Below are 14,598 nucleotides of genomic sequence, written 5' to 3'. Positions count from 1 at the left end.
GTACTGACAGAATTGCAGGGGTGTCAATACTTTTGGCCACAACTGTATACTTTGTAAAAATGCTTAAGTACAAAAACAAATATTCCTGCTCACACAGTTTATAGTTGCCAGCAAACCTCAGCACAGATGAAAACCACTGCTGCTTAATATGGTGAGAAACCGGATACAAGAATGAGAAATGCAGCTGTTTCCAGATAAATATGCAAAAACCTTTATATATAAAAAAAAAAAAAAAAAAAAAAAAAAAAGTAAAATAGGCAATGCCAGCGCTAAAAAATTGTAAGAACAAACCCTACGGGTTTTAGACTAGGATCAGTTGTTACTCATGGATTATTCATTATCTAATCCACACATTTTAGTCAGAAAATCAGAACCGATATCAAGGTGTCAGGATCGCTAGTAAGTCGCTATGTGATCGCTGGTGAGCTGTCAAACAGACAGCTTCACCAGCTATCAGCACAGCGATGCGGAGCGCCCGGCATCGCTTGCCATCGCTGTAAAAAATAGAATCAAAATAAAATAGTTATTCTCACCTTCCGACGTCGCGTTCAGCCGTCCTGACTCTCTCCACGCTCCGGTCCCAGTGATCCTTTGCACGAATGACCGCGAGACTGTTATCCCGCGAGACCGTGACATCTCGCGGTCATTAGTGCAAAGGATCACTGGGACCGGAGCGTGGAGAGAGGCAGGTTGGTTGAACGCGACGTCGGAAGGTGAGAATAACTATATTTTATTTTTTTTATTATTTTTTACACCTGATTGCTGGTCTCCTGCCTGTCACACGCAGCGATACGTGCTGGCCAGCGGGAGACCAGCGACCAAAGAAATGTCCAGAGGTTTCTTCCAGCAATACCGGCAGGGGGGCCGCTCGCTGATCGCTGTCACACACAGCAATCTCGCTGGTGAGATCGCTGTTACGTCACAAAAGTTGTGACTCAGCAGCGATCTCGCTACCGAGATATCCTAGTGAGACGGGGCCTTTATACATACACGTCATATGTTGTGAAGGGGTCAAAGTCAATTTACATATGAAAAACATGAGTCACTCTCCATAAAACTAATGTGGACGGCAAGATTCTCCGATAAAGTTATAAGTAACATCTCACCAACAGAATACCATAAAAGTACAATCTACTGATTAGCCATTTCATCACGTCCAGCTTAGTCATTCAAGTACTACGGTCCTCACTAACTAGAGGCATGATCAGCGTTGGGAGTAGAAATATGTGAACATTTATGCACTTACCGCATTGGCTTCTCGCGCAAATTCAAAGAAGAGAGCGAGCGTCTCCCCTGCTGCAATCCTCATGTTCACATCATCACATGCCAACAGGCGTGGAAGTTTACACAGATGTCTATAAAAACAGGGGGGGGGGGGGGATAGATGTATAATCTGGTATACCAAAGTTACAAACTACTAGGTTAAAATCCATGCAAAAGTAGTGTCAGGTTGGCTGGGAGGACTAGCTGCTGCACAATGGACAGACCATTGGTGCCAGTAATCACCACTATATGGTCATGGGCTAGCTGTGAGCAGCAGCTTGCATCAATGACAAGGAGATCCTCCCTCTAAAGTTAAGTGTCTGAGGAAAGAAGAACAAGGTAAGAGATACATTGCCAGACTTGTTCATCAGTCTACACTCCTGTCCTAGCAGAAAGGATCAGTCCCAGACAGCAAGGACTGACATCGGCACTGACGGTTATATGTTGGCCACTTAGTTGGCTGATCATGAAACTTCATATTCGTGCCAAAAGAGATCGATGCAGAACTAAAGTCAAGAAATGGGTTATCCTAAAAAGCCAAAGTTCATTTCTTGATCACGTTAGAATATAGTAGCTATGGTGGTGAGACCAGGTCAGGATGTAAGTATAGGAAAAAGAACACCCTAATTACATAGGAATCAGTGGATGTTGTAAATAGAATGCTTACATGTCAATTTTCTTCTTCACCTCGCTGCTATGACATATGGTCAGTAGGAGAGCCCATGATAGCAGCGCCTGGATGTGAAGTGCTGAGGCATTCTCAGATCCCCCTTCTGAGTGGTACTGCTTGGTGAACAGATTTTCCATACACTCCATTGTCAGGTACAAATCCTGAAAGATTTTTATTAATTAGAACTTACAGTTTGGGGCTTGCATCTAATAGAAACGGCAGTAACAGCTGGATTACATTTAGAAATTCAGTCTTACCTCAATGTCATCCGTGGCAATGAAGCAGCAGAGACCCAAATAACCGGCACACTAAAATAACCAAAGTGTACATTTACCAACAAAAACAAACATTTTGCCTTGACCTGTGCCCTTAATCTTCTCACTATAAGTATCACCTGTAATCTTTATGCAAACCCTTGCACAGACTGCCAATTTAGTGCCAACATTTGACACCATTCAGGTGGGAGAACTCCACTAGAATCTATTACGGTGGGTGCACAAGTTCATTTGGTGCAGAAATATCAGCATCTATTGCAGTTTTGGGGCAGACTTTCCCCATTCCTTAGTATGAACAAATAGGAGAAGTCTGCTCACCACTTCCAATCCATCTAGATGTCCAGCTTGCTTCATAGTGCTCCGCACAGACAAGGATGAAGCAACCACAGCAGAATCCAATAATCAAGAATAGCGTCCAGCAAATAGTCAAAAGATTAAAAGTTAAATTTTAACGCAAACAATGGGTTAAAATTCTATTTCGATAATGACCAGCACAGTACACACACACTGCTGGCTCAATGCTGCTAACGATCAACGCGTTTCGACCTGTGGGTCTTAGTCATGATGTATTGTTTTAGCAGTTTGGCCAGGAATTTATAATTCCCTGTAGAGCGTTCATTCGTATGTAATTTGCATACAATCAGCTGTGTTAATTAAGGCTAACAAGGGTATGGATGTGTGTTAAGCCCCCGTCACACACGAGATCGCTGCTGAGTCACAAGTTTTGTGACGCAACAGGGATCTCACCAGCGAGATCGCTGTGTGTGACAGCGATCAGCGACCGCCCCCCTGCCGGGTATCGCTGATCGTTGTTGAAACATCTGGACATTTTTGGGGTCGCTGGTCTCCCGCTGGTCAGCATGCATCGCTGCCTGCGACAGGCGGGAGCCCAGCGACCAGCAAGCTGGTAGCCAAGGTACACATCGGGCTTCTAAGGGGCACGCCGCGCCTAGAAACCCGATGTGTACGTTAGTTACCAGCACGCTGATACAGGGAGCTGGTAACCAAGGTAAACATCAGGTGTCTAAGTGCCGCGCGCCCCTTAGAAACCCGATGTATACCTTGGTTACCAGCTCCCTGCATCAGTGCGCTGGTAACTAAGATACACTGCGGGTAACTAAGCGATGTGCGTCGCTTGTTACCCGCGTGTCGCTGTCCTGATCGCTGGTGAAGCTGCCTGACAGCTCACCAGCGATCATGTAGCGACACCAGCGATCCTGACAAGGTGATAACTTTGTCGGGATCGCTGGTGAGTCGCTATGTGTGACGGGGCCGTTACACAGTAAAAAAAAAACAACAAAAAACAGATGAGATATTATACAATGAACAAGTGAAACAAATGCATTAAAAATAATAAAATACAACCAGACGCAATACTTAATACAAGAGAAAACAAAAAACACAAATATCCTGAACTGAAAAGTAAAAAATATACTGCAAATAATGCATAAAGGTAGTAATAATAATAAGGGTATTTAGTAAACATAATTTTGATCAAAATAATGTACAAGCCATCCCGCCACGTCACGGCAACCCCTGTGGGACAGTCCCTACTCTAGTATTTAAAACCTTTTCACTTGCCAAGTGACGTGAATGTGAATAAGGATCGAGCGGCTGAACCACTAGTAACAGCTTAGGCCAGACTGGATGGCTTTCCCAGCTCAGAAAGAGGGCGGTCACACCCCTATATGCACTGAATGCACAATGAAATGAATAAAAAACAAATATATATATATATATATATATATATATATATACACACACACACACACACACACACACACACACACACACACACACATACACACATATATATATATATATATATATATATAAATAATATATTTTTTTTTACTTTTCAGTTCAGGATATTTGTGTTTTTTGTTTTCTCTGGTTAATGGTCATGTGTTAATATGCACTTACATTGTGCATACACATTAACTTACTTTTCTCAGTTCAGATTTGTTTTTTATTCATTTCATTGTGCATTCAGTGCATATATGGGTGTGACCGCCCTCTTTCTCATCTGGGAAAACCATCCTGTCTGGCCTAAGCTGTTACTAGTGGTTCAGCCACTCGACCCTTATTCACATTAACGCCACTTGGCAAGTGAAAAGGTTTTAAATACTAGAGTAGGGACTGTCCCACAAGGGTTGCCGTGACGTGGCGGGATGGCTTGTGCATTATTTTGAACAAAATTATGTTTACTAAATACCATTATTATTAATTATTATTATTACTACCTTTATGCATTATTTGCAGTATATTTTTTACTATTTAGTTCAGGATATTTGTGCTTTTTGTTTTCTCTGGTTAATGGTCATGTGTTAATATGCACTTACATTGTGCATACACATTAACTTACTTTTCTCAGTTCAGATTTGTTTTTTATGCAATACTTAATACAGCGAAATTAAATTGTACCTAGCATTTAATCCATGTGGGATTTGAGTGTCTAAAGTGAACATCCAATAGGATTCCCTATTCATTAGTTTTCTTTTATAATCCCCTCTATGCGGTTTTTGCACTTTTTCTATACCATAGGATTTAAGAGCAGTTGTGTTGTCCTTGTTTTTTTGGAAAATGCTTGGATGTCGCCGAGATGCCTGTAGTTGTAGTACTCGCAGCGTCAGAAAGAGATCTCCTTATGCGGCTTTTTAAAAGACATGTAGCGCATCCTGTGTATTGTATATTGCATTGAATGCACTCTATAATATACGATACATAAGAGGAGTTACAATTTATAAAATGACGCATTGGGTAAACAGTTGAGTTATAAGCAGATTTAAATTCCCTTTTTTTAAGTGCATGTTCACATGATATACAGCGGTTTGCTCCACATTTGAAGAAACCATTTGTGTGGAGCCATGTTCCTTCATTAGACAAATTTTCTGTGGCGCTGGAAAATAAACTCGGGATTAGTTGGAACCTAGGGTGGGGGCTCGTCTGACTACATTTTTTAAGTTTAGCATCCTGATTGAATATGGGTGTATTTTTTTATAATGTCCACTATTTCTTTATAATTGCACTATAATTAGTAGAGAAAGTAACAAAATAACTGTTTGTCAAATTGTTTCTTTTTACTAATCTGTAAATTTTCTTTGTCAGAAACATTTTTTTTGTGCTTTTTTTAAGAGCCGTATTGGTAACCCCTTTCATTTAATCTGGCACAGGTTATCAGATTCCACTAAATATGTGTGTTCAAGTGAGCAATTACGCTTCGTTCTCCATACGGAATATTGTTTATTATAGGTTTGGTATGACAAGATGTAGCCGTTATTATAGAATTGCTCGCTGTCATTTTTTTATATGGTGATATTATGATTTGTTCATTAGTAGAGTCTCCTTTCAATTGCAAGTCTAAGAAGTTGACATGTTCAGTATCAAAAAAATGAGGTTAATCTTAAATTGAATTGTTATTGATGTGGTCGGTGAATTCGACAGCCTCCTCCTGGGTGCCACTCCATATAAAGAGGAGGTAGTCGATAACTCGTCTACAGGAACTATAAATTCCTGGCCAAACTGCTAAAACAATAGATCATGACTAAAGGGCCTGTCACACTAAGCGATAGCGCTAGCAATATCGCTATAACGTCACAGGTTTTTGTGACGTTATAACGATATCGCTATATCTGATACTTACCTCCTACCGGCTCCCCACTGGTTATCGCTGATCGCGCGAGAACGTCCTGGGCCGTTTCTCGTCGTCAGCTTCCTGCTGTGGAGACGAGCGACGCGGGAGGACGTCAGGATCGCCTCGTCTGACAGGTAAGTAGCGACCCCCGACCCCTCCTATGTCGCTGGTGACATCTGCCTGTGTGGCAGCTCACTAGCGACCACTTAAAAATGCACCAGCGATCCTGACCGCGTCATATCGCTGGTCGGGATCGCTGGTACATCGCTAAGTGTGACAGTACCTTAAGTCCCACAGGTCAAAACGCGTTGATCGTTAGCAGCATTGAGCCTGTGTGTATTGTGCTGGACATTATCAAAATGGAATTTTACCCATTGTTTACATTAAAAGTTAAATTTTATCTTTTGACTATTCGCTGGACAATATTCTTCATTATTGGACTTTTTAGTATGGGTGAAATCAGCAACAAACTCAGCAACGTGTGCATGAGACTTCAGGTTTCCCATTCACTTCGCTGGCATCAGGACGAAGTTCAAGTTTTGTAAAAAATCTGCACTGAAAAAACACAGCAAAAATGCAACATGGGCACAGCCTCACAGGAACAGTCACTACCAGTAAATCTATAATCAGCTCAAAGCGGCAACAGAATTATGTCTCAGGATCAGACCTGTAGACAGGGATAGGGTCAACTTCCTCTGAGCTCCTACCACGTCTACGCTTCTCATCCACTCAGCACCTTGAGTCCGTGTATGGACAGCCAGACCACTACACACGGAAAACTTATTTTCTGCCCTTCAATAGCTCGTTTTATATCAGATTTACCTGCCTAATCCAAACATTTCTGCCCTACAAGGTTGCCAATTGGCTCTGCAGAGGTCAATTCTGAGTCTCTTGTTCATTTACATGTGAACAGACTGCAAAGTTTATCACTCGCGGCGGCGGAGACTGAGCCTTGCACAAAACCAGCAATGAGGTGAACAGAGTACTTGGCTGTCCTGCACCTATACATGTGTGTGACGCAGCTGACCGAATGCAATACTCACAGCCTGGCGAGCCGGCATGCTGGCACTCCGGTCACAGATGATGCTTTTTAAGACTGGAGCTAAGGTTTTGAAGACTTCTTCACTTTCCACTCCAGAGCCAAGCTGGCAGCACAGGAGGCAGGCGAGGGCTGCAGCCACACGCTGCTCTTCACCTTTACCTAGATAAATGTTTGCAGTCATTTACCGACTGAAGAACAGCGTCTCATGGGAAATCACTCGGTGCATAAGCCTTAACTGGATTACATACCCTTTTTCAAGCAACGTTCAATACTGTCTGTGAGCGTTATCCTTCTTTCTAGGATGAAATCGTAGAGTATCTTAGATGACAGCCCACTCTTCAGTCCTTCAAGGGCAGCTTGTCTGGTCTTTGCACTGTAAGTCAGAAAATGACAATATGGTTACTGTGAGGGACTAAGGAGAATCCATTTTTGATTATAAAGTCAGGACATTTCTGTCCACTCCTGGAATGTGCCCCCACCCTTGTGTTCCCCCAGGCCATAAAAGGCAATGCAATGTTTTCCTTAATTAAAAATCCAAGGAACAAGCTCTTTGAAGCTCTAGCAATTAGCACCAATGTGTGAGCTCCCTGTAGCTTCACAGCAAACGATTTCTTTTGTGTGACTGAAGCACAAGGAGACAGCGTGGTACAAGTCACAGCAGGCTCTGAGGTATTGAATCTGGAAGATTACCTATAATAACAGAATGCAATATCAGACTAGCCGAGCACATAATCGGAATCCGCATTCCTTTCCCCACGCGCCTATATTTAGCCACCTCCAGAACCCTGCATTATGGAGTTATAAAGCATAGCTAACAGGAATTACATACAGTACGCATATTTAATCTCTACGAGCAGATAAAATCCAGCAGAAACCAGTGGCAGCACAACCAACCCATTCAGAGCTTCAAGCGCAAAGTTATGGGTCATCCACTACTCTGGACAGAGTCTTATTATCAAACATGGGAAGAGGGAGGCAGTCCAACCCAGGGGTGGCAGCAGAGTGTGAGAGGGAACAGCTATGAGATATAAGGCAGTCCCTCATTTTGGACTTAGTTTTGTTTTTTGTTTTGTTTTTCGTCCTAAAGCAGTCCCTGGGTGGGAGGACAACTCACCGATCCAAGCCGCATGCCCTCCTGTCTAAAGGTGTGCCACTGCTGCTTGGAGAGTTTTCCTACCCAGGCTCGCATCCGACGAGGCCTGAGTATGCACATTGTAATGCTTACAAAAAGAGTGCAGGCTGGACCAGGCTGCTGCTTTGCATACCTGCTCTGCCGAAGCCTGGTGCCGAAGCGCCCAAGAGGCGCCCACTGCCCGAGTAGAGTGCGCCCCTATCCCTGTTGGAATCGGTGCGCCTCTAATACGGTAAGCCTCCTGAATAGTTAGGCGAATCCATCTGGCTATGGTTGATAGTGAGGCTGCGAGACCCTTCCTGCGCCCTTCCGGAATCACAAACAACAAGTCCGTCTGGCGAAAAGGTGTTGTCCTTGACACGTACCTCCTGAGAGCTCTTACCAGATCTAAAGAGTGGAGCGCCCTTTCCACTCTGTGTACTGGCGCTGGACAAAACGAAGGCAGAACAAGGTCCTCATTAATATGGAAAGAGGACACGACCTTCGGCAGAAAAGGCGGCAGTGGTCTAAGGACTACTTTATCCTTAAAAAAAAAAAAGTCAGAAAAGGAGCTCTGCAAGATAATGCTCCTAACTCCGAGACCCGCCTAATGGAAGTTATGGCTACCAAGAATACCACCTTCCTGGAGAGCTATGACAATGAAATTTCCTGTAATGGTTCAAACGGGGCTTCCTGTAGGACACCCAGGACCAGGTTAAGGTCCCAGGCGTCTATGGGTGCTCTATAGGGGGGGCACCAAATGCGAGACCCCCTGAATGAACGTCCTGACCTGCATATTGGTAGCGATCTTTCGCTGAAAAAGGACCGACAAGGCCGAAATCTGCCTCCTAAGGGAACTTGGCGCCAACCCTGCGTCCAGGCCGGGCTGCAGAAAAGCCAGGATGTTGGGGACCGAAAAGGATAATGGCGCAACCCCGTGTTCTCGACAACAATGAAAGAAAACCTTCCAAGTGTTATGATAAATTTTCGCCGAGGCCGGCTTCCGGGCGCTAACCATTATCGCAACCACTTTACGCCCAAATCCCGCCTGGGTCAGAATCCAGGATTCAACGGCCATGCCGTCAAACACAGGGCCCCTAAGTTCGGGTGGCAGATCGGCCCCTGGGACAGTAAGTCTGGTCGTTCCGGTAGACGCCAATGCACGTCTGCGAGGAGCTGCACTAGATCTGCGTACCATACTCGACGGGGCCAGTAGAATTGCCGGGACCCCCTCTGTCTTCATCTTTCTGATGACCCTTGGGAGAAGCAGCAGCGGGGGAAACAGGTATGGGAGCCGAAACTGGCTCCACGGTAGGACCAACGCATCCACCGCGATCGCTCGCAGGTCCTGAGACCGAGCGACAAACGTGCTCACCTTGGCGTTCTCCCTGGATGCCATGAGATCCACGTCTGGAGTCCCCCACCGTTGGCAAATCTGCTGGAAGACCTCGGGGTGAAGGCACCATTCCCCGGCCGCGACGCCCTGTCGGCTTAGGGAATCTGCTACCCAATTTTCCACACCTGGTATGTGAACTGCTGAGATTACCGAGTGGTGCCTCTCGGCCCAACGGAGCACATGCTCTCTCGCGCATGGTTGCCCTGCTGCGTGTGCCTCCCTGGTGATTCACGTACGCCACTGCCGTGGCGTTGTCTGACTGAACTCGGACTGGACGTCCTGCTAGCAAGTGCTGAAAACGCTGCAGCGCCAACCACACCGCTCGAATCTCCAACAGGTTGATCGGAAGACGAGCCTCCTGAGGCGACCATTGCCCCTGGGCCGTGTGATGCCAGAAGATAGTCCCCCAGCCGAAAAGACTTGCATCGGTCGAGATCACCAACCAATGATCTGGGGGAAAAGGCTTCCCCTGACAAGGAGAGGAGTCGTGTGTCCACCATTGAAGCGCCCGTTGAACCTGAGAGGGCAACCTGCACTGATGATCGAGGGAGAACGAACTCCCGTCCCAAGCCGCTAAGAGAGCATGCTGCAGGGGACGGAGATGAAATTGAGCAAACGGAATTGCTTCCATCGTCGCCACCATCCTTCCTAGAACCCTCATCCCGAACCGGATAGTGTGAGGGCCCGGTTCTTGAAGACTTCGGACTCCCTGCCGGAGCGCCCGAGCCTTGTCCTGAGGAAGAATTACCAACCCTCGGGAAGTGTCAAAAATCATCCCCAGGAATAAAATCCTCTGAGCTGGGGTAAGGGAAGATTTCTTCCCGTTGATCAACCATCCTAGGCGAGATAGGGTATCCAGTGTGATGCTCACATTCTCTTCGCATGCCCGAAAGGACGGCCCCTTTACTAAGAGGTCGTCTAAGTACGGTAAAACCACTATGCCCCGAGAATGTAGAACGGCCATGACGACCGCCATCACTTTTGTGAATATCCTGGGGGCCGTGGCCAACCCGAAAGGTAGGGCCACAAACTGAAAATGCCGGCCCTCGATTGCAAACCGAAGGAACCTTTGATGTGGGGGAAAAATAGGGATGTGCAGGTAGGCATCCTGGACATCGATCGAGGCCAAATATTCTCCGTGCTCCATGGACGATATGACCGACCGGAGAGATTCCATGCGAAAACGCCTGACCCTGATGAACCTGTTCAGGAGCTTTAAGTCCAGAACCGGCCTTACTGTTCCGTCCTTCTTGGGGACTGCGAACAGATTGGAATAAAATCCTTGGGTCTTCTCGCACTCTGGTACAGGGACAATGACCCTGTTGCGCCGCAACACCTCGATGGCCCCTAGCAATGCCTCTGCCCGGGATTCCGTTTTGGGAAGCCGGGAAAGAAAAAATCATCTTGGCGGATCTTTGACAAACTCTATTTTGTACCTGGAACACACTAATTCTGCCACCCATGTGTCGCGCGCCACCACGACCCAGACGCGGCAGAACCTGCGCAGACGTCCGCCTACTCTGCTGTCCTCGGGTACTGGATGCCTCGAGTCATTTCGCTGAGGGCTTCTGGGACCTAGCCCCCCTTGATCTGGGCGGGCGGCCCCGCATCCTACCCAACGGGTTGGTTCTATACGTGACCTGACGCTTCTTGTCTTGGTTATAGCGAGCTGGGGTGGAGGTACTGGCCGCTGCCATCCACCTGGGGGTGCGAAATGCTCGAAAGCGCGCCTGAGGTTGACGAAAAGGCGGCCTGATCCTTTGCTGTGGAAGGAAGCTGCTTTTTCCCCCTGTAGCATCTGAAATGAGCTTGTCTAATTTCTCCCCAAATAGCCGATTACCCTGAAAAGGTAGGGAAGTCAAAGACTACAGCCGCGCCATTAGCCGCATCCAAGGATGCATTAAATAGTCACCCGCCATCGCGATCTGACTTGCTATCTCCGCCACTTCCGTCGGCAAATCTCTATCCTGTAGGACCTTGTTTAAAGAATCTGACCATGACATCATGGCTTTGGCTACCCATGTTGCCGCAAAAGAAGGAAAGAGCGCTGATCCCGATGCTTCATACACCGAGCGAGCTAAACCTTATAGGAGTTGATCCGTGGGGTCCTTAATGGAAGAACCGCTAGGTACTGACAAGGACCTTGAAGCTAGGCATGACACTGGGGGATCCACTACCGGAGATTCCGCCCATTTTTTTACAAAGTTCCGATGCGAACGGATATCTTGTTTCCAGCGTTTTTTGTCCTGAAAAACGTTTGTCTGGACGTTACCTATGCCGCTGCACTATATCCTCAAACTCAGGATGAGTGCTAAATACTCTATGTGGTCTCCTGGTCTTCTTAAAGGATACCTTATGACCTGCGGTTAGGGAGACATCATCGTCAATACCCAGAGTCTGATTGACTGCTTCAATAAGACTGTCTACCGTCTCCCGGTACCCCGGGGTATCCAGGTCCAAGGATTCTTCCCAGTCATCACCTGAACTCTGCTCGCTCCCAGAAAATGGTGACGGTGAGCGAGATGCCGCACTCACGGATGCTGAGGCACCGGAGGGGCCTGGAGACGCAGTACGGGCTCTTTTCCTGTGCATCTGCCTAGAGAGTGTGCAGCCCCTGCAGGCCAGAGGCTCTTGTGAGGTGGATGACCCCTCCCAAACAGGCGAGCCATCGTCTCTACCCCTATCCGGGGCCTGAAGGGTCTTAATCGCCTTCGTGAGCGAAACCATGGACCGAGAGAGTGATAACGCCCATTCTGGGGGATCCAGACCCCTGGGCTCTGTCGCAGGGGAGGGCTCCTGGGCGCGTTCGGAGTCGCAGGCTTCACATAACTTAATAGTTTGCGCTCGTGGGAACATCACCCCACAGGAAACGCATGCGGCATAAAGGAACGTGTGCGTTTTTCCTTTCCCAGACATACTGCTGGCGTCGGCCCACACACAAAAAATCCCTTAAAGGTTTGGGGGGGGGGTAGGCGGAGGGGGAGGAGGGTACTGTGTAGTGCCCTAGTGTGGCTCCGGGACGGGGTCGCACTTACCCGCTCCTGCGCATCTCTCCCCCTGCTTCAGTTCGCGCCTCACTCCTGGTAGGCTGCGATTCCTGTGATCGCGGCCTACCCTGCCTTGCCGCCGGGGCCTCAATTTAATCCGGCGCCCGCCCTGGAGATGGGGGGGGGGCGCCGGAAATGACATCACGCGTAATTTAGAAGCGGTCCGCCCGACCGCTACCCCGGCCGCCCGCCTCCCCAGGGGGCGGCGCTGGAAATGACGTGCGCCCAGGGCGGCGCTTCCGCCCACGGCCCAGGCCGAAGCCGCGGGCTAAATTTAGAAGCGGTCCGCCCGACCGCTACCCCGGCCGCCCGCCTCCCCATGCCCGGCTGACGGGGGGCGGCGCTGGAAATGACGTGCGCCCAGGGCGGCGCTTCCGCCCGCGGCCCAGGCCGAAGCAGCGGGCTAAATTTAGAAGCGGTCCGCCCGACTGCTACCCCGGCCGCCCGCCTCCCCATGCCCAGCTGACGGGGGGCGGCGCCGGAGAAGACATGCGCCCAGTGCAGCGCTTCCGCCCGCGGCCCAGGCCGAAGCCGCGGGCTAAATTAGAGCCGGTCCGCCCGCCTGCATATCGCTACCTCGGCCATCCGGCTGCAGCTCCCCAGTCTCCCGGCCCGCGCCAATACCCGGAGGGAGGCGAAGCAGGTTAGAGGAGCGGAGGGAAAGGTGGGGGGGGGGGGAAGCATGCCTCTCCGAAAACGCTGCCCAGGGCCCTCCACTCGCTCCAGCACATACCTGAGGTACTCTGTTTAAGACGGTGCAGGCACCCTAGCTCCGACCGCCTTGCAGGGGCGAGGAGAGGGACCGTCTGCCGCCATGCAGCACCGCCGTCATGCGTTGGTGGAGTCATGGGAGCCGCACAGACTAGTCTTGTGCCTCTGTACAAGCCCATGGTTTCAATACCTAGGGGTGGACAGGGCTAAGTCTGGCCTAATGTCCCACGTCGCGGGAGAGGAAACGTGGAGGGATACTCGCACGTGGTCGCCCGTTGCTGGTTTGGGGAAATCGGATCCTTTCAATAGGATGCGTTGCCCCTGTCTTATCTTCATAAAACAAAAAACAAAGAAAAAAATAGATGTCTGGGGAAAAGTCCCAGAGATGTCCCTCGGTGCGGGAAAGGATACGCGGAGGCGATACTCAACGTGTGCTCGCCCGTTGTTGGTTTGGGGAGATCGGACCCTTTCTATAGGATCCGTCGCCCCTGTCACATCTTCATGGTAAACTAGAAAAAAATAGTCTGGAGAGATCCAGACTGCGTGTGCCTCCATAAGACACTAAGCAAAAAACTGGTTTCCGCCCGCTATCGGGGCGTGGGTGTATGCGGCGGAGGAGGAGCTAACTTGTTTTTTGTATGCCTAGTGTCAGCCTCCAGACGGCAGTAGCACACACCCACAGTCTCTGTGTCCCCCAATGAGACGAAGGAGAAATTTGGTTTTTACTTAAAAGGTTTCAGTCAAAAATTTAACATGGGAATAAAAAGGGTCGTCTCAGAACAAAAAAAAAAAAAAAAAAAAAAAAACTTAACCTTTTAGTGGACAGCAGCTTCATAGATGGGGTCCTTCCTCTTCCCTGAAAGGTTTTACCTTTATGTATTTCGGAATACAAATCCTTTTTACAATTGGGTTTCATTACAAACACTGCACAGTTTGGCTTTTACAGTCTTTATTAAGCTATGTGCAAACGCTGCGGTTTTTGCTGTGGATCCACTGCGGATCTGGAGCAGTTCTGCAGACAGTGTACAGTACAAAGTAAATCTATGGGATTTACAATCCCCTGTGCACATGCTGCGGATTTTTAACTGCAGAAAAGCTGCGGTTTTGAATCCGCAGAAATAAATGACATGTCCCTTCTTATCTGCGGATTCTGCTGCGGTTTACCATCTCCTCCATTGTAGAGGTGATAAACCGCAGGCCAATCAGCAGGTCATTTTACCTGCGGTTCCGCAGATACAAATCCGCAGACCAATCCGCAGCTTGTGCACATAGCCTAACTAAGCACATTCTAATTTAACTAGATTATGGCCCGATGCTATCGCATCGGGAGGATGCGATAGCATCATACCTCTTGCCATGTTAACCCTCAACACACACACTCCTCAACACACACTCCTCTCACCTTTCACCATCTCCACTCACTCTTTCACTCCACATACGACCCCTTCT

General features: G+C 48.2%; 1 protein-coding gene across 1 annotated transcript in view; it reads right to left on the bottom strand.

The window, feature by feature from the left end:
* Window positions 1-14,598, bottom strand: part of IFRD1 (interferon related developmental regulator 1) — an 81,408-nt gene that overhangs the window by 14,323 nt on the left and 52,487 nt on the right. The window contains exons 4-8 of the mRNA XM_073573303.1: window positions 7,133-7,257; window positions 6,886-7,043; window positions 2,191-2,241; window positions 1,931-2,094; window positions 1,247-1,355 (exon numbers count right to left, since the gene is read on the bottom strand). Of these exons, the coding sequence (XP_073429404.1) occupies window positions 1,247-1,355; window positions 1,931-2,094; window positions 2,191-2,241; window positions 6,886-7,043; window positions 7,133-7,257 (607 nt within the window). The remainder of the gene's footprint in view (window positions 1-1,246; window positions 1,356-1,930; window positions 2,095-2,190; window positions 2,242-6,885; window positions 7,044-7,132; window positions 7,258-14,598) is intronic.

This window comes from Dendrobates tinctorius, unplaced genomic scaffold (assembly GCF_039654945.1).
Source record: "Dendrobates tinctorius isolate UK_male_01 unplaced genomic scaffold, ASM3965494v1 ptg000035l, whole genome shotgun sequence".
Taxonomy (NCBI): domain Eukaryota; kingdom Metazoa; phylum Chordata; class Amphibia; order Anura; family Dendrobatidae; genus Dendrobates; species Dendrobates tinctorius.
Note: the sequence above shows the minus strand (reverse complement) of the source record. Positions and strands in the feature narration are given on the sequence as shown.